Source organism: Ascaphus truei, chromosome 7 (genome assembly GCF_040206685.1).
Source record: "Ascaphus truei isolate aAscTru1 chromosome 7, aAscTru1.hap1, whole genome shotgun sequence".
In the NCBI taxonomy this organism is placed as follows: Eukaryota; Metazoa; Chordata; class Amphibia; order Anura; family Ascaphidae; genus Ascaphus; species Ascaphus truei.
In genome coordinates, this window is record NC_134489.1 from 61,962,625 (window position 1) to 61,986,736 (window position 24,112).

Genomic DNA, 24,112 nt, shown 5'->3' on the forward strand with positions numbered 1-24,112 from the left:
GCGCCCTACGGGCCAATAGGAAGCCGTGACGTCATCAGGCTCAGCTTCCTATTGGCCCCCGTGACGCGGGAGCTTTAAACTTTGCTGAGATACTGGCCACCCCTTTTGGAGGAAAGTATCTCGGGAAGCAGGGGGTCCCGGAGCTGAAATGAACGGGGTTCTTCTCCGGAGACCCCCTGCTTCAAACCTATGCTAAAAAACTGTAATAATAAAGAACAAAACATGAATTCACCTTTAATACATGATCCATTAGTGACTGCACTATTCCCATTACTGTGGGGTTTGTATACCACAGGGGATTTACTGCGGGGTTTGTATACTATGGGGGATTTACTGTGGTCAGGCCCTAACCATTTCTTTTTCAGACCACCGAGAAACTATTTCACCTCTTGTAACACTGCACCAATGTTAAGGACCCTGTATTATTAAACAGTGGATGGTCTCACATGCGTTAGTAAGGACAGCAAACATCAACGGTCATCCCCAAACCTCACATAGGCTCCCCAAGTCTCTTCCAGCCTCCCAAACACCACACAGAGGTATTGAACTTGTAGTGATGGTCGATAGAGTGATCGAGAACACTTGGAACTGGGCTTCACCCAGAGTTCCGTCACTTCAGGCACAGTGTGTTTCTGGTGTTGCTCAGTGAAGGTGTCTCTCTCTCACATTTCCCAGCAGCTGTTCAAAGCTGGAGGACCTGCCAGCAGAGCACTGGAACCACGCCACGGTCCGGAACGCCTTACGGGAGCTGCTGAAGCAGATGAATCAGAGTACCCTCGCCAAAGAATGCCCCCTGTCCCAGGTCAGTGTTATATGCAAACACATTAGCACATTGTGTACTGCACTGAAGAGGCTATTTATTAAGTGAGTGCTACTGCCGCATGATAACGTTCACTTGCTTGAATGCGAGTTTCCCTGTGATAGTCTATGAATAAAACCCTAAACCAGTAGTGGGCAAATCCAGTCCTCAAGGGCCACCAACAGATCAGGTTTTCAGGATATCCCTGCTTCAGTACAGGTGCCTCAGTCTTTGACTGAGCCACTAATTAGGGTTACCAGGTGGCGTCTCCAACAATACTGGACACAATGGTAAAAGGTGCAAGGCATACACACACACACACACACATACTCGAGACACACACGCGCAAGAGACACACACACTTCTCCCTCTGCTCTATGCTGTTTCCTCATCTCCTTGGACCCACCCTCAGACTCCTGATACCTCCTCCTGATTGGCTGCTGCTGGGTAATGCAGCCAATCAGGATGGAGGAAGCTGCACAGCCCCCTAGTAACAGCCCTGCTCTCTCCCTGCTAAGGGAAGTCCTGCAGCCCCCCAAGCCGATTAGATCACTATGTCCAGAGAAGTAATACCGGACACATACATGTCCAGTATTGCCTCTAACTTTTTACTGGACAGAGTTTCCAAATACAGTACATTCTAGATCAATAGTGGACATCTTGCAACCCTATGACTGATTGAGCCATCTATGCTGAATCATGGATATCCTGAAAACCTGACCTGTTGGTGGGTCTTGAGGACTGGAGTTGCCCACCCCTGCCCTAAACGATAGACACACACAGGTAAATGAAGGTACCAAATGTCCTTGTTTATCTCGGACAGTTCCCAAAAGGGTTAGTGAGAGCTATGGACAGCATAAAAGTCTTATTAAAAAGAGCAAAACGATGTTCCCTTTTAAATAAACTATCGCAGATTACATTTTTAGAGCAGTTCCATGCTCTATCAAAACAGTCACCTGGCAGCAGCTGGAGATGTAGCACATCTGTGTTCTTGGAGTCATAGATAACCGTAATTACGGCCGCTGTTTCTTTAAAGGGCCAGTTTAACTTAGAGGGTCAAAACATTTTTATTTTTTTTTTACAATTTAGTGTAATCTGCTCCTTAGAAAGATGAAGTCCCCCTCACAATAACGGTTTTATTTCTGTGCATCTTGAGAAAAATAAGTGTTTTTCATTTTGCGGGGATCGCTGAATTCAAGCATAGCTGCTGGTGTTTGTCTGTTTGAATAATGATGACGTTGTAATTACTCTGCAAACAAAGAGCGAAACTTGAAGGGTCTTTAAGCACTGACAAACAGTCTTATCACCACAAGATGTTAGATATAGGTTGCAAAGGAAACCTCCAAAGCATGTGTAGAAATGGTTCAAAAAATGATTTAAAAATACAAAAAAAATGTACTATATAAGTATTTTTCAATCAGTGTCTATCAGCTCCATTTACCCTATCAAACATGCCACTGTCCTTAGTACACTTTCATTCTAGAAGGGACTGCCCCTTAAGAAACGCCGCAGCTGAGAGGTTTCCACCTTTGTGTAGCACGGATCCGGTAACACAGACTAGCACGTCATCTTCTGTATGCAGGCGGTTTAGTGTTAAATACTGGGATACTAGACCCCCGGCACATCTGCTTACAACTAACCCCTACAGTGGGAAAAATAAGCCGGGAACCTCCGCTTAGTAGAAATTTGCCCCTTGTGAATTTCTGTGGCGACGTTTGCTGAGCTGGAAGGCTTGTACCAGCTCCAGGTAATACCAGCTCCATAGCAGGACTCACAAAACAATTTAATTTGGCAAATCAGAAATACCCTGCCATATGTGAGATGTCATTATGGGTCCCAAGAGGTTAATATGTTATTGACGGCTGCAGGTTGGAAAGCTGCCTCTCAGGAGTTAAAGCTTCAGGGAGAAAGCTTTTGTTTATTAAACCCTATGATGCCAGAGGGGCAGACGGCACTTTTCAGAGCACAGCATCGCTGGCCCTCTGGCAGCGAAGGTGTTAACACACGGGCAGGAGAAAATGAAAGGCTTGTAGGCCCTGTGTGATGTGTGAAGGTGTCTGAAGACCCTTTTTGTATTCTCACATTTGAATACTTATCTGCTAGCGAAGTGAGACACCCCTGCAGTATATAAGGTCGCCATGCATGGTAGGTACAGGGACTTGCCCAAAGTCATTCCCTGCGTTCCAATGAGTGAGACCGTCTTGCAACAAGTCTCATTTCCCAATAGCACCATCGGCTTCCAATGAGTGAGACACCCTGAGTTTGAGTGACTGACACGGAATCAGTGAAACTGACCCTAGGCGAGTGAGATGTCCTTTCGTTGTGCGGGATTCCCTCGAAATGCGTGAAAGCCTTTTATTGATGGATACCTGTACCAATGAACAAGACTGTCTCCCAACGAACAAGACGGTCTCCCAACTGCTGGAACTCAATCTGGAGACAGTACTCCACTGAGTGATATCTTAATTCTATTACATTCTGATGTGGAAATATGAAATCACAAGGACTGCTAATTTTCTTCGTTATGACATTAACTACAAATCCCAGAATCCACCAGGGTGACCTCTAACCTAGCAGTTTTGCTTTATCTTCTCCCAATGAGCTCAGCTCAAGACATCTGCTAACTGCGGTCTGTAGCTGTGATTCTAATGAACTCCACTCAACAGGAACAAGAGAACACTCACAGCTCATAACAAAGTTATAGAGGATTGTTTTCACACATGCACGGAGTATAGAGCCAAGCTATAAACAGTGAAGGTATCATCTTCACTCTGCCACATTGTTTCCAATCACTGAGAGTGTGTAACATTATACAGCTCCACAATTGTGTCCCTTCTAGTGTCTGTGGCGAATTTCATACATTTTTATTTCATTTAAAAAGCACCTCATCATATATTAGATCACGAGACACAAGAAAGTGTTGCATAGGAGAGGGCTTTCATTGTATCATAAAAAATGAAAACAGAGCCCTGGCAGATTCATTAAACACATAGTGGTCTGCAGCTGACTACATGCATGGAAAGGGTTAAACCCTCCCCGCTTGATGAATTTCAGCACAGGTGCTAATGACACGTTCCTATAAATGATATTAATCTACCTTATTAGTCTAAGCGTTGTACTACGCAGAGCAGCACGTATGTTCCCAGCTCTTGGCTGTGTGGTCTTGTTGCAGTTGGAAGCAGAAGTGAAACATCTGAGAAGCATTAATGGGTTTATTCATTCCGGGGCATCTAATCTTACCTTTTAGAATCTGCTTCCTAAAGCACCATTGTTGTCGACCATTGTTCTTAATGTGTGTGTCCTTCCATATGTCATCACTAATGACTGGGGCCCCGGGTCCGTGAATAATTTAAGTGACATACAGTAAACTTTGTGGAAGCATGTTATTGAACAGGCAAATCTACTTGATTATATAGCGATACCCATAGTCTCAGGGGATCCACCTCTACAAGAAATTGTTTATCTCCATAGACTCTCATGGGGACCATATGTAAAAGAAATACTCTCCATAGACTCTCATCGGATTCCCCTCTACAATAAATTACTTGTTTGCATAGACTTTCGTGAGATTCCCCTCTAGAAGTCAATTGTATCCTCAGACTGCCATAGGGTCCCTTTTCTACAAGAAAATCCCTGTAGCCTTTGATGGTATTTTCCTTTATGTATAAACAACAACAACAAAAATACCAGTGGATTCCAGTGGGATCATTCTCCTACATTCAGTGAAAGAAGAAGGAGGCTTTTTTATCTCTGAAAGAAGTGGCACAAATAGAGGGTGGAACCATGTTAGCCAGTAAACAGAAAACAAAGCTTTTGTAATAAAAGAACAAAACTAAGGTAAAAGTGATAGCTTTAATGGCTAACTGATGTTTATATTCCTCCTTCTGTCTGGAAGAAGGAAAGAGACCTTGAGGTTATCATATGGGATCATCTTAAAGTGGCCAGGCATTGTAAACAAAGCACCAGAGACTCAGCAGTGGGGCGGGACAGGGGAACCCCCCACCCCCCTCAGTATATGATCCCCTCTGTGTAGTGGGTATCGGGGCTGGTCTGGGCTGGGAGGGGGGGGGGGGTATAAACCTCGGTAAACTAAACTAAAACTATAATAAATAAAAATAATTAAAATAAAACTAGCTTCAGGGCGCTTCGGGGACACACGCACACACAGACCTGCTACACACACTTCCTGGATGTCGCATCATTCCATGTGCTGGGGATGATCATCGCCCAGCAGACAGAGGCGTGCACACGCGACCGCGTGAACGCAGCGTCGCGAAGCCCCCTGTGTGAACGCGGCCTTAGGCTGTATAGGTAGAGTTATGACCAGCAGAAAGCAGGAGGTATTACAGATCGTTAGTGATACCTCGCTGGCAGTACAATGTCCACTTCATTGTGCTCCAGTTAGGGGGTCGGATTGGAACAAAGTAGTTACCCAAACCAAGTACTCGTCTAGTTTCAGCAATTCCGAGTGCTGCTGATTTCACTGTGTTGTGAGGTTCACCTTGGTCCTTAGGGCAAGTTTCAAAGACTCGTGTTAACCTTTCTATTTCAGAGGGACTAGCAATGAGAAGCCCTTACACGCCTCAGGCATTGGAGGGTAAAATGTGCACCTACGGTACTCCCCCCAAAAATATTTTTGGGAAAACCAAGAAGCAAAATGAAGAAAATACAAATATCATTTTTTTTAATATATATTTCCAAATCTCATGAGAAATGATAAGATAAGCATTTATTGAACAGCATTTAGGTGAATGGGCCATACAGTTTGTTTCTGGTGTCGGATGGTGTTTGTGGGCCTTAATCCCACAGGCACATCCCATTTATTTAGATAAGTATAAGAATTGTAAATTATTTGAAAGAATTATCTTGTGTTTTTATATAATGTAAATATTGTATGCTCCTCCCCAAGTAGTCAGATGTATGCATATTCCTTCCTTGATAGAAGGCCAGTTATAGAAGAGAACAGATACAGCTGAAAAATAGACAGTAAAACTCACCCTAGACTTCACTCTCTCTCGTTCTCTCTGTTTCTCTCTGTTTGTTTCTCTCTCTCTCTCTCTCTCTCTCTCTCTCTCTCTCTCTCTCTCTCTCTCTCTCTCTCTCTCTCTCTCTCTCTCTCTCTCTCTCTCTCTCTCTCTCGTTCTCTCTATCGCTCTCTCTCAGCATTATTGGGTAGTGACCTAATGTGTACAACAAAAGAGAAAAAATGCTTCAATACATCCAACATGACAGAGTATTAAGGTAAATACTATCTGTTATTCTTCTTATAAGTAAGGGTGATTAGTCAATCCTTTGGCCAAAGCTTTATAAGCCTGCAGCCACGTCACGGCTAACCCTTTACTGCAGGTCCTTCACTGCCTGCACATGTTCTCTTTACCTCTCTGCTGGAGGAAGAAGTCTCTCAATAGACTGGTCATTCATACGTCCACAGTATATCAGGTCTATTAAGGCCATTCTCCCCCCACTGCAGAGGTAAATGAGAATACTCACAGGTAGTGTTAGGACCTGCATACTGGTCATGCCGGGACGTGGCTGCAGGCTTATAATGCTTTAACCAACGGGTTTAACTAAATGACCCTTACTTATGAGAATACTAGCATTGAAGTATTGTACTATGTATGTATTTTGTCACATTGGATGTAGCATTTGGGTATCTTTGTCTTTTGTTGTATACATTTGGCCACACTCAGTAGCGCTCCTCAGAGCAATCATGTGATCGCGTGATCACTTTATCCAGACACAGAAGAGGGGGGTCCTCTTCCATTTCCCTGCGATTCAGACTGTGATCTCCGCAGGAAACCTACCACAAAAAGGACATGACCTAGCCTCTACATCTTTGGGCCCACAGAATGCCAGACTCCATGGCTTGGCGGCGTACGTCCTGGGACACCCAAAGGGTTAACGACATTAATGGGGGATCAGTGATGTATTTACCAATCACTGATTCATCTGCCAAATCTTCCTCTAATATCTCCCCCTGCCTGTTCTCTCCTCTGTTCCAGAGCATGATTTCGTCCATTGTAAATAGCACGTTCTATGCCAATGTGTCAACTACCAAGTGCCACGAATTCGGAAGATGGTATAAAAAGTTCAAGAAGATAAAAGGTAATGTTCTCTGTTGTTTAGGGGGGGGGGGAGCGGGAGGTGGATAATATGTCTGGGAGGTGGATAATATGTCTGGGAGGTGGATAATATGTCTGGGAGGTGGATAATATGTCGGGGAGGTGGATAATATGTCGGGGAGGTGGATAATATGTTAATATGTCTCCTTTCTTAGCAATGCAAAAGGGAGAAACACAGCCAAAGCTGGGCTCACTATGACAGAGCAATGGGTTGGGGACATTTACAGCAGAACATGGGTCAGCAATTCTGTTTTTCTAAAGCAATGAAAAATCATTAGTTCCATAAAAAAAAAAGCAGTATAACTAGCAAGATGGGACGGAGACAGCTTTGTCTGCAAATCAGCCGCTTTCCACATAAATTGTGCCATTTGTTTTCCTTTGCTTTTTCGTTACGGATTCAATGCCAGCGTGTTTCTGTACTTAATAATATATCCTGTAACATGTAAAGGCTTAATCCCACATAATAAAGCAGCAGTCTGCTCTGATTTTTTTTTGCATTGAGTTTTTTACGTACTTGAAGAGATTTTCTTGCCATTTCCAAAGCTGTTTGTTTCTACCCCCCCTCACCACCCCCCCACGATCAGAAGATATAAGCGTTTGCTGCCCCCCCTCCCCCCTCCACGATCAGAAGATATAAGCGTTTGAAATATTAAGTGTCCGGGGGGGGTGGGGGTTAAATGAAGCTTTCCCCAGAGCCCACTGCAGTCTAAAGGTTACCATGGTAACCACATAAGCTAGAGATGAATAAAATTGTGTTTTTTAAAGGGTTTTTTTTAAAGAGGAGACATGCTCAGAGGGCAAGATACTAACATTATATACATTTACTTATATAGGCTTCTGGGGGGATTGCTGCTTTAATACAATGTATTTGTGGTGGTGTTAAGTTTTTAATGGGTGAAATCCTGGCAATAGCCACTCATCCAATATGGTGGGAAGCTGTCTTTCCCTTGCTCAGAAATATTTCAGCCCCATTCAAATAAACAGAGCTTCAATCTTCCCAGCAGTGGGACGCATATTCAGAATGGATTGATTAGTGACCTGGGACATGGGATTTGTTTTAGTTCCCTTGGTCAGGTTTTTCCTCTGCGTGATAAGTAGCCTCCCTCCTACCTAATTGGTCCATTCATTTGACCCATCGCTGCCATTGGTTCACTGGTTGGAATCTCTAAGTTGATTGGAAGATTTAAAGATCTTTGATCGAGCTGTTGCATGATATATCATTTTAGTGGTCCGGGCAATTCAAAGAATGAAGAAAAGTAAGGATTAGGAATAATATGGTATAGAACAGGAGTAGCCAACTCCAGTCCTCAAGGGCTTCCAACAGGTCAGGTTTTAAGGATACCGATGCTTCAGGACAGGTAGCTCAATCAGTGGCTCAGTTATTGACCTGACCTGTTGGTGACCCATGAGGACAGGAGTTGGCCACACCTGTTATAGAAAATGTTACATGCCTAAGTTAGGCTAAAGCTACTGTACCATACTCTCCGGCCTTCCTGCCTCTTACCTGTCTCCCCTACAATCTATCCTAAACGCTACTGATAGAATCACTTTACTCTCTCCTAAATCTGTCTCAGTGTCTCCCCTGCTGAAATCCCTCTCCTGGCTTCCTATTATACCCTGTATTACTTACAAAATTCTCCTCCTCACATTTAAGGATATACGCTCTTCTGCTACCCTTACATCTCAGCCCTAATTTCTTGGTATACACCTGCCCGACACTTGCTTTTCCCACTATGTGTTATATTATTATGTCACGAGTATTACTGCTATATACATGGATGGCGCGATATAAATAAAGATATACATACATATTTTTGGAAAGGACCACCGGGTACACATTCATGTGAGCCAGTAATACATTCAGGACAGAGTTGTGAGCTGCTGTAAAAATTAGATTTCTGGCACTTGTGTAACCCCCCTCCTAAAGGGTTACTAGCAGGTTAGTGTATGCTGGGCCCCACCCTGTGTTACCATTAGGGTTCTGACATCACAGGAGAGTATTTAGGATAAGAGGAAGGTTCGAGAAAGGTTAGGTTCAGGTAGGACAAGAGGAGAGGAGCCTCGGGGAGAAGGTAGAGGGATGTATTTATAAAGTAATAGAACAGACGAGGCCCAGGGCCTGGATTGCAACTTTTAGCCGGGGGGCAAACTCAAAACACTGACCCAAGAACGAGATGACCTACACACCATATATTCACAGATGCTCATACCAGATACCCGCACCACACAGATACGCACACCAGATTTATGCACCATACACAGATAAGGAACATCAGATACACGCACCATACACAGATAAGGAACATCAGATACATGCACCATACACAAACGCACACACCATAGACATACAAAGTACAATTAACATGCACATTGTGGGCCGTTTTTTCGATGCCGGAATGCGCTATCCAATGCCTGAATGCGTTATCCGACGCTCACCACCACTGAATAACATGGGACTCACTTTACAACGGGTTCACTATCCAATGCTACTTCCAGAACGGATTCCGTTGGATAACCGAGGACTGAATGTATGTAAATCTTAATTAATGAAGCGCCCACAGTGTGTACAGCGCTTTACAAAAGGTGTGTGTGGAGGGACACACATACATACATACACACATACATACACATACATACACACGCACACGCACACACACACACATTCTCTCACATCACAAGCATTCAGGGACCATTTAACACCTCAGGTCATAAATCGCATACTGCACAGGGGGGAGGGATAGCCTTCACCCACAGATGCTTTGTTTCAAGAAAGTTTTTGTCTGAATCAATTGTAACATTGCCCGAAGAGATCAAGAGATCATTGTATCTCGAATGCTTGCACAAATAAGAGCATTTCGTTAGCCGCAGAACCGACTATCTGTTTTTGATTTGATATATATTGTGATACCATCGCTGTCCTCTAGGTGCTGGAATAGGGCAGTTATGGGACTTTCCAATGCACAGAGTGTTAATCTTCCTAGAGAAGATAGCTGCAGCTACTGGCTAATTGAGCAGGCTGAACTCCTGATTGCTCATGGAGTTTTAAAAGTCAGGAAGTGACTATACACAGTGAGAAAGACTGTCTGCTGTTCCCAGAGAAAGGGGACAGAGAAGAGTTCTCCCCAGCTATATGAAGCTGGCACAGTCTCCTAGGCTCGCTGGACGGTGGTCGCGGAGCCTGCTGGGATTGCCTGCGTTGTTAATCCCAGGACGAAGAAGGAAGGATGAGAGACGGCGCTGAAGCGGGGATGTCCTGTCCTTAACATTGGATTTACGAATGAGAGATTCTCTGAGCTCTCGTGGGGCTGAGCTCCCCTAGGATGGAAGGACGCGAGGCCATGCTGAAGCGGGGACGTCTGCTCCAAACCCTGGAGTTACAGGTAATCGAAACACTTTGTTGCTGTTTTCAGAGACTGTATGTATTCAGCTATAATAGTACCAGTTTGGGGTGGTAACCAGCTTAGCTGTTCATCCTGGTAGCTGAATGTGTAGTTAGTCTCCTAAGAGGAGTAGGAGTTTATTTTATGATTTTGTTTTGACTTAAAGGGATGGTGGGCCGGTTAGTGTATTATTTGTCCTTGTAAATGAACCCCATATAGAGCTGGGACATAAGATCCTACGCTGTGACGGAGATATCACAATTGGTGAAGAATGCGGGCAGTCCAAAAGGCACTGAGCAGTGAAAATAAATGCGGGGTTTAAATGGCCGCCCAACTGAAGTGGGAAAAAAAAAAACATTCTCAAGTAAAGTTTGTCCCACTGTGTATGACCTGCTGTGTTTACAGAATACACGGAAAGATATGAAGAATTGAGGAAATAGAGCGTCTGAGAGGTCAAGGTGAAGAATACGCCTGGAAGGAAAATGGAGGATATAATGTGTTTTCTGTGTAATATGCCTGGCCACACGAAGCAATGCCTTTTGAGGAAGGAGCGTGCCTGCGTGGCCCCCCAAAAGGAACCGCAGATGTGTTCATGGTGTAAAGAGCCTGGTCACACCAAACACTGCCCCTTCAGGCCGTATTATGACGATGAGGAGGACTCCTATGAGGCCCCATTAAAAGGACAGCCTCCTTCTGCAGACCAGAAATGTTTTACCCTGTGTGGCCAGGAAGACGTGGATTAGAAAAGACCAGAGTGCCTGGTGCAATCTTCACAGGAGTGACAACTAGCCTTGGGAGGACAAAGGCCTCAGTTACTGTCATGAACGGAAAACCGAGCGAATCAGAGAAAACGAGTACTGACTGGTAACGGTCCTATGAGATGTCCCAGAAAGAACTTTAAAACTTCAGCACTGAGGTCTGTGAATTAACGGATGCTGAGGAAAAGAGCCTAATTCGTTTAGAGACTATAAAAAGAGATAATACAAGCCTGAGACAGAAAAACTCAGACTTGACTGACCAGGTCAGTGAAGGAAATAAGAAGCTTCACCAAGCAGAAAAAGTGAAAAAGCAATTGACCCAGGAAAAGTTAGAAGTGCAGGAAGCACTACAGAATGCAGAGATAGGGCTGCAAGAAGAACGTGTCTTCCTGGAGCAGCGCACACGAGCACCACATCTTCTGCAGAGCCAGGTGCAAGGTCTGCGCACGAGTCTGCAGGAGACCAAGGAGAAACAGGCAGATGCTGAGGAGATACGGCGAGTGCTACAGAAAGAAAGTGTCCAGGCTGCTAACCAAGTGCTACAGGAATGGCTGAGTACCCAGTATGTCCCCAGAGAGCAGCATGAGGACCTGAAGGTTATGCTGAGCGTCACCAAAACATCGCTGGAGGTGGAGCTTAGATGCCAGGTGACTCTTTATGAGAGGGAGCGGGAGAAGGTCCAGAAACTGGAGCAAGAGCTGGAGAAGCAGAGAGGCTGCTTCATACCCAAAAGTCAATACACCCAGGAGAAAGAGGCGTGGAAAACAGAAGCAGCGGCGATCTTAGCGACAAAAACGGCAGAGCTCCAAAATATGAAGGAGACTCTGATGCTAACTCAGAGCAAGCACCGGGAAGAGGTGAAGGCCCTGAGAGGGGTCTTGCAGGATCAAATTGAAGAACTGCAGATGCAGATTGCTGAGATAAAGATAGTTATTTAACACATCATGGCATGCAAACAATAAAATCTGAGCAACGTTTCGAGCCAAAAAACAGCCCTTTCTCAAACAAAATGGAAAGCACGCACCGCGCATTCGCGGCTGACGCTGATTGTGCATGTGCGGCTGGCAGGCACCAGCTGAAAACTGGGACATTTAGATAGATTTCAGGACACCTGAACTGTCCCAGCTAAACCGGGACATGTGGTAACCCTAGGACAGTGCCCTTTAAGCTAGGATCCCAGAAGATGGCTAATAGAGTCTAGCATGTCCCAAAAGGTGGAAAAACAGAGACCCTCAGCAAAGAAGGCTCCCAGGTATCAGCAAATTCGCTCTACTCTCAGATTCGCACTAGTATTTGTCTCAGTCCATATGGAAGTGGTAGTTCCCAAACAAGCCCATGGTATCGTTGTCCATTCCAGAGGACCAGACATGATTTCCGTAATGGGCCCAGCTTAAACTAGGTATTACAGATGTTTTTTTCCAAAGCAACAATGGGGGAGCCATGTCCCATAACTGTAGAGCAACTAAGTAGACAAACCTCCATCTGAGTGTTAAGAGTGGGCACTTACGGAAGTATAAGACTCGTGAATAAAGACTGTAATGCACTACAACGTTGTTGGCTATGAATGATGTGTCCCTGTATCTGGGGACACGAAGAAAGATGTATGTTGTACTAAAAAAGTTCCTGGCGCCCATTATTTTCCATCCTTGCTATCTCATCGGCCAGCTGTATGAATCCAGCACCCGGAGTCAAGGAAAACCCATGCTGAGTAGTTAAACACAGTACACCGGGCAGGCAGAGTTACACTTGATACTGTTTATGTTGCGTACAGTTATTCCCGGCCTGTGTGTGTTTCTCTGCGCAAACCATTGCATTTGGTAACTCAAAGTAATGGTAATCAGTTAAGGGAGCACCCCCTGCACACTGTAACACCCCCCTATTTTGTTTTTAATGGATGGGAAACAGGATTCAGCTCTGGGGCACCCTGAGTGAACTGCACCTTTAATCCTAATTGCCAGGGACCCTCCTCACCCAGTCCTGGTTTTATACTATGCATCGCTACAGGTGAACGCAGAACAAAAACTACACAACCAGGACTGGCTGAGCCATGCCACCCATCACTTCCATTCTATTGCAAGCTTGCGTTTGGAGAAAATAGGACTGCAACTTTCCAGCACAACATCGGTGGAAGAAAACCTTGATTTAAACTAAGTCAAGGATCCAAAGCAGTGTTTCCCAGACACTATGTACGCAGACAATTTAAGAGAGGACCTCTTGTTCGGCTTGCTTTTGATTGCATTGTTTCCTGATCATGTGTAGAAATGTGAGGAGAACAGGGCAGGGCGATGTGTTAGGTAAACAGGAGCTGCTTTTAAAGGGTTCACATGTTTTTGATCTGCTTAGAAAGATTTGGAAGCGTATAAGAACGAGCCAGGGCTCTGAGATCGCTGGCTTCAAGGTAACGCGACAATAGCTCCGGGGAGCTACACAATTGTTCTCCTCTTATACGGCAGGGAATAAAAGCTGTTTGTATGCTCTGTCCTATCAGACAAAAACCCCTGTTGTAACAAGTTGTTCGTAGCCGTTTATGTAGAGCCATGGAAAGCAGATAACAAGTGCAGTTTGGCCCATCTAGTCTGGCAAATCCCTTTCTGTGATCATTGCCTCTGTTAGGCCACAGATATAGTACAAGCGCGCGACGGAGCGCAAGGGGTCACGCGTGCCTGTATGAGAAGCGATCCGTGGCCTGTAGATTGCACGACGGGGAGGCATGGTCACGTGAGTGGTTCGCCCTCATTGGCTGAACCGCACATGTGACCAGGGCCGTCACAAGACAAAATAACAAAAATTTGTCTCGTGAAAAATCGTCCACCCCGTCACTCCCGTGCTCGCTCATGCGTGCTCAATGCCATCCTCATTGAGGTATGGCCTTTTGTTTGTGGTGCAACAAGAGAGTACATCTGAGGCTGCGGGCAGGAGGAGCCCTGTAACCATCACAACCCGCCGTATCGTGCTTTCATTAACAGTAGTAGTAGCTTCTGTGTTGACCATTAAAGCAGCAATCTCGCCTACCCATTTATTTTTGAACTATTGATTATTCATTTTTTTAACAGAAATTAAACTGTGGGGTCCATCTGAGGCCGAGCCTCACTATATTTAGCTGAGGGGACCTCCCAGTTTCCAAGATACTTACAGTTTTAGCTTCCAGTGTTTTCCTCCCCTTTAGGGAAATCAAAATGGGCAGCAAATATCTTGGGCCAATAGGAAGTCTCAAAGGCATCGGGAGGATGATGTTGCGACTTCCTATTGGACGACCGTTTTAATGTCTGGGAAATAACACGAGTAAGTATTTGTGGAACTGGGAACCCTCGGAGAACCCCCATTTTGAATGATGTAAACAAATCAATATTACCTTTCGGCAGGATTGCTGCCCTTAAGGGCAATAACCCAGTGCTCGTAAAGCTCTTAAAGTTAAAATTTTAGACAATATGGTTGTTTAATCTCACCTAGATTTTGATTGACATTGCGGCAGTATTTTCAGTGACAAGTCTCTGCTATTTTAACATTCATCCATTCAGAGCCAGGCACTTTGCAATGCGTTGCAGAATCCTCTGGGACTGCGGGGGTTAAGGCCCATTACTCGACCCCACTAGAAAGAGACTTTCAATATAATGCAACCAGATTTAAAAGCCAGTGTAACTTATATCGCAAGCTATCTAGTCTAACCTGTTTCTGATTAGCTACTAATGTCTCATTTAATACCACAGCAGGGAGTAAATGGTTGCTTCTTAATCAAAACCATCGTTTTTGAAGCATAAGCTCTGGGATCCTGTTACTCACTGCCACATATAGCTCTCACACTGTAGGTCAGGCCTTTCTCCTTTCCCATCCAAAGAAATAAACATTCAAGTCATTTTACTGTATGACAGGGTCGGCGCTTTTTAACGCCCCAGTTCCACTTATTTCCCCCCCCAAATATTTTTCCTTTAGAAGTTGCCTCTAGTTTCCCTTTTTGCATTGTAAGCTGACCCTGCCATATCCCAGTCCCAGCTGATGTAACGTCATTTTTCCTGGGACAAATCAATATGGCCGCCGGAGTGATTGTTAAACAAAAATCCCTTATAATCCATCAGTGGTCACTGATACTTTGGAATAGCTGTGGCATTCATACTTTGCTTAGTTATCATCTGAGGAATACCCCTCTAAAGAAATCTATTGTGTGTTTTGTGACTACATTTGAAAAGCTACCAAGTGGTGAGCACTTTTACTGGTTCCCCCAAAAAAGAGTGTTTTGCTTTTGGTAAAACTCCCTCCCGCCCCTAAAAAAAAAAATGAATCTGGAAATGGAGTCTTTTTCGGGTTTTCGTTTGAATTTTGCTCAGATTTGAAAGTCCGTTCCAATGTTCAACTGGAACTACTTCCAAACGAATGCAGCGTTTGGATTTTGAAGTCACGAAGCTGTCCGCCTTTACTGTACACATCTGACATGATAGGGCAGTCATTAAAAATGGTAGACAAGGAATTACATGCAAATCCATTTGTTGCAAAGTCATAATGGGGCTTTGAATAAAGATACTTAGATTGTAAGCTCTGCAGGGCAGGGACTTCTTTTCCTACTGATTACTTTTGTGTTTGAAGCACTTTTTCCCATTATGCATTGTGTATTACAGTACACCCTTTTTATATTGTTACATCTATTACTGCTCTAAAGCACTGTGTGCAGGGATTGCACTATACTGATAAAGATATACAGACATACATACTAAACTGGTTTACCCACAACACTCCCAGGCTGCACAGGTCCATAGAAAAGTATATGTACTGATTCAGCAAGCCTCATTATTCTGTCTCGTCTTGTTGGATATATTGTGATATACTACACCATTGGTGGGCAACAGGTGGCCCTCTGGGGGCTTCACCTGTGGCCCCCAACTCCTGGCTGCCCCAACAGTGCAGGGGGAGCAGAGCTTGGATCGCAGCTTCTCTTCACTCCCTCAACTGCTTAATAACAGTGTAGTGATAAATACTGTACAGTCCCGTTCCCCTCCTGTGCTAATCACTATTGCCCAGTATAAGAAGAGGAGCTAGACTGTATTCAACAGCGCACCGGCATTAAGCAGTTGACAAGAGCGGGGAGACGCACACGTGGCCCCTGAAGTATATCATGTTGCCTACCACGGTAATAAATCATCATTAATTCTGGATTCTAAGGAAACTATGTGATATCCTGAGTTATACTGGGACATGTTGCGTTTTCATAAATACTTTGTTAAAATAATGTTTTTGATAAATAATTACATTTAAGATCATATTTAACAGCAACCCCATCTCTATTCCCTCGCCTCACATAAACCGGTCCTGGGTGACCCTTCTAGAAACTCTGTAGCTTTCGTTTTAAAGCAATGTTTTAATTGGAACCAGAGTGGAATCCAAGACACTGTATTGTCCACCGGACTTCTGGTCATCATAAGATTTCGATCCAGTCCTTATTCTCAAATCCCTCTGAGGTTGTATGCACCATGCATGGAACCTTGTAGAACTGGAATAGAATCTCATGATGAAGTTGAGTTAAGGTGTCAACACTAGGTATGTGTTTGTGTTTCTGAGGACAGATTAGTGTAATAATTGTAATATCACAGCAGTATGAGCAACGATACAAACCTGGTTAATAATTGTTATTCGGAAGGAACTCTGAGATTTTGCAACTTTTTTTAAGGGATCTGCAAGAAACTCTATAGTGATATGAAATTATTAGGGATGGGACTGGGAGGGGATGAATGTTTTTACTATCACATTTCTTATTCATTGTAATATGTTATGTTTTTGTTGCTTTGGGTTCCCTTTTTCCCCATAGAAACACAACTTTGTTCTAATAAAGGTTCTTCTTTCTCTGTAGTTGAACGGGAAAACCTAACAGACTACTGCGTGCTGGGTCAGCGGCCAACACACTTACCAATAATCAACCAGTTGGCCAGCCTGGGAAAAACCAGTGAGCAGTCTCCTCACAGCCAGCTCCACCACAGCACCCCAATCAGAAGCCAAGTCCCAACCTTACAGCCCATAATGAGCCCCGGGCTCCTGTCTCCTCAGCTGAGTCCTCAGCTAGTCCGGCAGCAGATAGCCATGGCTCACTTGATAAACCAGCAGATAGCTGTCAGCAGACTTTTGGCTCACCAGCACCCGCAGGCCATCAACCAGCAGTTTCTGAACCACCCTCCAATCCCTAGACCTGTCAAGCCAGTGGAATCAGCAAACTCTGCAGTGGAGGTCTCTCCTGACATCTACCAGCAAGTCCGGGATGAGCTAAAGAGAGCAAGTGTGTCCCAGGCTGTCTTTGCAAGAGTGGCATTTAATCGCACACAGGTAAACATGAATAGTTATACAACGTCTGTAGCACTATAGTTGATGTTGATCCTTATATTTCTCAAGGGAGAAGCAACATTACAATGTGTAAACTCTTTGCTTTAAGGCAGCGGTGCTCATCTCCAGCCCTTAAGACCCCCCAACAGGTCAAGTTTTATGGATATCCCAGCTTCAGCACAGGTGGCTCAATCACAGACTCAATCAAAGACAGCCTCTGAGCCACCTGTCCTGAAGCAGGGACTGATTGAGCCACCTGTGTTGAAGCTGGGATATCCTGAAAACCAGACCTGTTGGGGGGGGGGGGGGGGCTTGATGACTGGAGTTGAGCACCCTTGCTTTAGGGTGTGACTGCTTTTAGATATAAGTGTGCATTTTGCTCTCAGGTAAAAAATGAGCCTAAAGGCATCCTCCAACTAATACGTTTTTGCTTATTTCCCAACCGTTTTAAACAGTTGCTTCATGGTGTCAAATGTATTTATATAGCTGTTCAAATGGAAAACAATACACTTGATTCTGATAAGTAATTACACAATATCTACAACACATAGGATTCAGTAAGCACTGATGCAGCGTGTCGCGCCCTGACCCGGGTTAAAGCAACATTGGTGTCCAAAAAAAAATTACAAATGCCCCCTCCTAGGTTTAAAAGCAGGGGGTCTCCGGAGCTCAACCACGTTGATTGCGGCTCCAGGGACCCCCTGCTCCAAGAGATACCGACCGGAGAAGGTGCTGCAAGGATCTCTGTGCAGTTTAAAGCTCCTGCGGAATGTGGGCAAATAGGAAGCTGCAATGGATGATGTCACGGCTTCCTATTGGCCTACGGGACCTTTAAACTGCATTTATGTGAACCCGGCCAGGGCTGCAATCGGCACCTCTTCAGATGGACATATCTCAGGAAGCAGGGGTTCACCGGAGCTGAAATTAATGTAGACTCCCTGCTTCCAACCAGTTATTAAAAAAAAAAGCAGCAGACGCTACTTTAACACCGGATTGCGTGCCATACCCCGTATTGGCGCTTAGTGAGTCTCCCCCACAGTTATTTTGTGGGGGAAAACTTGCAGTGATCTGGGTTTGTGTTATATTCACGATGATAGCTATCTTTTTCAACGCCTGCAAAAAAAACATTGTAAAATAAATATTATTCACATTAAAAAAAAAAAGAAGTATATTTAAATAAATAATTAGTGGGAACACATTATAGAAACTTTTTCTCTCAGAAGTTAAGAAGTCATCAAATTTTAAGATGTGTGGGCTAATTTGATTAATCTGTATAAATTGGCAATGTGCTGCTCAGTGCATTAATCTGCAGAAAGGTTCAACTTCATGAAAAATGCACCAAAAAGCTTGATTAAAATCTCTCCAAATTCTCTAATTTCATTTCACGTCCAATGACCTACATTGAATGATGTTAAAAAGTCCTCCCTTCCACCGACATGAGTTTTCCCCTGAGAACTTCCATCTCAGCAGATGTGTTCAATGAAGTGGATTGAGGAAGCTCTGATCAAGGACAAGCTTAATGCTTCGGAATATGTGTCCATCACCAAAGTGCCAGCAAATTAATGTCACATCTCAAGGCCCATTTGTACGGGTGACAAATACTCTTCCGTTTGCTAACGCATGGGGAGAAGTCACCTGTTGAGACACAATATCCTGGTCCTTGCCATGTAACTTAAAGGGCCAGTTCAACGTAGTGGGGTCAATTTTTTTTTTTTTTAATCAGTGCAAGAGTCGACTTCCTTAGAAAGTTTCAATCACCTTCCAAGTAACTGTTTTACTGATTTGTATCTTGTGAAAAATGAATATGTATCGCTTCTTGTTGGGAACACTGGATTCAGGCGTATCAGTTACTTATGTTTATCTGTGTGACTAATGATGGATTCGTAATTACTTTGCAAACAAAAGAACAGAGCTAAGCTAACAATTTTGATGACTAGCAAATATGACGGTGTTAGCACCAAAATAGATTAGGTACAGATTGTAAAAACCCTTCAAAGGGTTTGGTTTACCATTGAAGTATTAAACGTTCAGGTTTTGGTCGCTAAACCGAAAATCCTGAACTTGGACATCCTGCAGTGTACCTGTATCACTGTACAACACTGTATCCACAAAGTAGCTTCTTCTGAGACAAAGCATACCCTGTACTTCTTGAGTAGGCACTCAAGGGGTTAAGTAGCCTTCATATAGGTCTCCCTTGTTGATTCTCTGTGATGCCAGTGCCTGCTGATTAGATTTTATCTGCAGCTTGTACTGTACATTTAATGGGCGCTGTACTTGAGTGTCTGTGAACGCCCCCCCCTTTCCCTCCCCCACCCTATACATAAACCACTTGTTTCGGTTTGGACCTGTCAGTTAAAGGAAATGTTATATCTTAGCCACTAATCTACTGGTCCAGCTCTATAACAATTCTGTCTGTGCTTTTCTGGATTTAGATTCTTTGCTATTTGTGTTAGTGTCACACTGTACACTTTATGATGTCAAAAGACCTCAAACTGTAGGAAATACTAGTACCATATAATGGACGAATCACCTCTTTCTGGATTTGTAGTGTGTTTAGACAAGCAGCAGGACGGGCCACCTCTCTCTGCCCCTGGGAAGTGATGTGTTAGGTTCTGTGATCAAAAGTTGATTTAAGGTGAGAGTTTTGATGCAAGAAAGAGCGCTCATTTATTTTAAGGGCACATAGGCGTGACAAGGAGCAAGGCTTAGAAATGATACCAAAATGGGGAGTTTCCTTGAGCAGATCTGCCCTGGTCTTACCCTTAGAAGTCATAGAGAGACTTACCCTTAGAAGTCATAGAGAGACTTACCCTTAGAAGTCATAGAGAGACTTACCCTTAGAAGTCATAGAGAGACTTACCCTTAGAAGTCATAGAGAGACTTACCCTTAGAAGACTTTTCCCAGATAATAAGTAGCTCCCTTTCTCCAATTTTAATAGCAGCTGTGGCATTAAGTCTACGGCCTCTGGTCTCTGCACTGAGAAGAGAAGGTAATAGATATTTAACGAGGCACGTGAATGGACATTTAGGCATCATTATCTTGCCGTATTGAATATAGGGTGATGTTAGTGGGGGCTTGTTTTTACTTCCCAAATTCTGCTGATTCATGGTATCTTGGTGGTGCCACTTAAAGCTAGTCCAAAAAAACTGGAAAATAAAATGTAAAAAATATATATATATATATTTGAGCAGTGGCGATGGGTGGTTTCCCAAATTTTACAATGAGTGGATTAGTGCCCTAAATCATTAGAAGGGAAGTGGCTTAGATATAATTCATCATTTAGAGCTGCTGTCTGCTCATGCCTGGTTAGACACAATTGTCCATGTTTTCTGCTTGTCCTTCAAAAGCAAAAGCCTTTATTTTGTTTGCCAATGTTTTCCCACAGTAGCCAAAACTAGTAAAAATGTTCAGGCTTCAGTCCAGGGAGAATGAACTCTACAGCCGCAGAGGAGGCCGATCCCCCCGATTCCCCCGATTCCCAGGAAAGGGAACGGCGAGGTTGCCAGACAGGAGAAGCTGGCCAGAAATCAGTGTGTTCTCTTGAGAAGGACACTCGTGTCTTCCATCCAATTTGTTTTTGGCTCTCTCAGTCTAATCTAAATTCCAGTGGATTGGTTGTAACACCAAAAACCGTGTGCTGTTGAGTGTTTGGAGTGCCATCCTGATCCTGGGTATAAAAGGGCAATCCAAGTTAGCACGAACGGAAGTAACAATTGATAGGCTGGCTTGACAATATTTGACCCATCGTAAAAGTGATGGTATCACTTTGTGGTGCTATGTGGAAAAAATAGTGTTTTTCTTATGATAGGGAATTCTGTAACTGTCTATCTTATGAGCTACTTATTGCCCTCTAAACTCAGCTGCTTCGCTAATGATGGTATCATGGTTATTACTCATTCATTCGTTGTTCATTATGCTGGAACACATATAAGATAACTGAAACAGTTAGAAATGTCATTGTTTAGCCAACATTTCCAAGACAACGTTCAAAAATGATTTTAAAGTACTGTATGTGTATATGTCTGATTAACAAAAAATAAACAGAACACTACAATGTGTTCATTTTGGTACAAGAGGAACTGTATGTTTCATGTCAACAAAAAGGTTTCTTTGCTCCTATTTTTCACACGTGCAGTTTTGGGATTGTCAGTAAGAGGAGTTATGGAGTAGTTAGGTACACACAACAACACCAATAATTTGTCAAGGAAAAGCTATTATGGTCAGAAGTAAAAAGTGTCTCACTGTGCTCATTTGCATGTCATTACCCAGAATCCCTGGCTGCAGCGGAAGCACTGTTTGCTAAGAGATAATGGGGAAAGATTGGGTAGCAGATCTGTCTGAGACATGCAAACGCACCACAAGTGGTATTGTTATTTACTGTTCAAAGAAAAGCAGAATTAGTGTTGGCGGCCAAAGAGTTATGTGTCAGATTTTAGGCAACTTGATTAAGCAGGGTATTAAGCATGATGAAGATACTAATAAACCGAAAAAGGAAGTGGAAACAAACAGACATTTCTCCATCAATAGATAGACCCTGTCAATTAATGAATTCAACATAGAATGGAATATCAGATTGACGTATAGATTAATTTTACCATGTTTCATTCAACACCACAGACCCAAGTATCAGAATATAAGACTCTATTTGATCATGCACAGAGCCCATACGTCATAATTAAAGCTCACTGTCAAACTTTGTTAATTGAACCAAACAGCACTGAGAAGTCTTTCCGGGACAATGCTTTGTTTATAGCTACCTTGTCATAATTACAGGGCTTCGTGTGGGTTCTGTGTTTGGTTATCATTATCGCTGGAGTTTAGACAATCTCTTGAAAGCAAATTAGCCTTTGCTGAATACATTGAAATCTTCAGTCCTGACAGATATGATTTATGGTCAGATTACTCATCAGGGAAAAAAAGCAAAGTATATTCTTCCCCGTCATGATTTCCAGCTGGCATATCTAATACAGTACTAAGGAATTTTAGTAGCCGGATTGACCACGCTAAAAACTCACATTTTTGCGGGTTCATGTACATTTTATTAGACCAACATATTATGCCAAAGAATACAAATGTATAAGCATAGTTATATGAAAAATATTAAGAATACAGACACAGTGCTGATATAAAGCATCAATAGACGCAGCGCAGCAGATCTAATAGAAAACAACTATTGCCATGAAGAGCCTACAATTAAAATGGTATGTTGGGATGAGAAAGTAGGTGTAGATAAATAGTGGACATTTAACACAGCTTTTGAAGGCAGGGAGATATTAACATTACTCAACAGAGATTCAAAGGCTTTAGGTATAAAACATAGTGGTAGAGACAGCTGGGTTGGAGCGGAGACAGCATTGAGCAGGGAAGAGGAAGTGACAACCGTGAAAGATTATAGCTGAATATACTGTATATGGCAAAGGGGGTTGGAGCTTATACATAGATAAAACAACGCAAATGTTTACAATATTTTAGTACTAGTTCTTTTTTTTTTGCCGTTTATTGGTTGGTCTGATATTATGAAGTCTTTTTATTATATTTTTTGTATATTTGTCATAAGGCATAACTAGTGCTACATACATGCAATGATCAGTACCGCAAAGGGCTTACAATCTTAGAATACAGTTTTTAGCTCTTGTAGCAGAGGGAGTTAACATGACTTTGCAAGGTCAGAAAAGGATGCCACTTCTAAGAGCAGTTAGCCACAGGACTCCACCTCATACGCCTATTTTAATCATCCTTTCCCTCGTATTCGCTAAGAACCGTCTACCTTTCTTCGGAGCAGGCTTTCCAACATCTTGGATTGTAAATTCTTGCAGTCACGATTATTTTAGGGTACCAACCATTTGCAAATGGAAGTAAAAAGGAAAGGAGGGGGGGGGGGGGTTTAGATTTAACTCCTCTGTAACTCCTATCCAGACTCTCCAAATGACAAGCTTACACTCAAATGGGCTACATTGGAGAAAAGAATGTTGATACAGTACATTGAGGAAATGAGGCGTGTTGGTATATCACCCCCCAGTTTAGTCCTGTAGCTAGCAGAAGGGTCTGCAGCACAGCAATGCATTCCAAAGCAGCAGAACAGGCTGCATTGCGATAAAAAAACAACAACGTTTATTACAGGATTCAAGCAGGGGGTCTCCGGAGTTGAACTGTGTTGATTTTAGCTGCGGGACCCCCTGCTTCCAGAGAAACTTACCTCCGTAGCCGAGCCGGTATCCCTGTGAAGTTTTTATTTTTTATTTTTTTTCAACTCAATTTTATTAGCCGTTTTCAATGGGATACAGAAAATAAAAAGGGAACATTCAGGACCACATCAAGAATTTTTCGCATCGTATAACATATGGGCCAAACGAGCCCACTTTTCATTGAAAACTGAACAGTACTGATGGGGTCAAATTAACAGCTGCTAATAACACAATTAAATAATAAATAGACCAGACAAATACAAAGGAAAAGTAGGATGGAGGAGAGGGGGGTGGGGGGGGAATCATCTTATTTATCAGCTTTAGGTTTTTAACTTGTCTGTTATCTAGTAACTATTATCTATAAGAAATATTCGTTGTTCCAGGCCTTGCCGAATAACCTCAGGAGGAACGATTTTTCCATCATATATAAAGGCCAGTTCTCTGTTGCCTCTTTGTCCCCCCTCTTCGGCAAACCAGAGATCCCAGATCTGGGAAAATTATGGCAGTTCTCTCTCAGAAATGCAGTGAGTTTCTCCATAATGGAGACATGCCATATCCTATGTTTAA

General features: G+C 43.3%; 1 protein-coding gene across 10 annotated transcripts in view; it reads left to right on the forward strand.

Annotated features, from left to right (window-relative positions):
- The window catches only part of SATB2 (SATB homeobox 2), a 121,520-nt gene that overhangs the window by 49,630 nt on the left and 47,778 nt on the right, over positions 1-24,112 (forward strand). For 6 of the 10 annotated variants that reach the window (XM_075608712.1, XM_075608714.1, XM_075608719.1 and 3 more), the window contains 3 exons: positions 676-802; positions 6,802-6,904; positions 16,896-17,362. In XM_075608712.1, coding sequence (XP_075464827.1) covers positions 676-802; positions 6,802-6,904; positions 16,896-17,362 — 697 coding nt within the window. The remainder of the gene's footprint in view (positions 1-675; positions 803-6,801; positions 6,905-16,895; positions 17,363-24,112) is intronic. The other 4 variants (XM_075608715.1, XM_075608718.1, XM_075608713.1 and 1 more) reach the window with 1 other exon arrangement.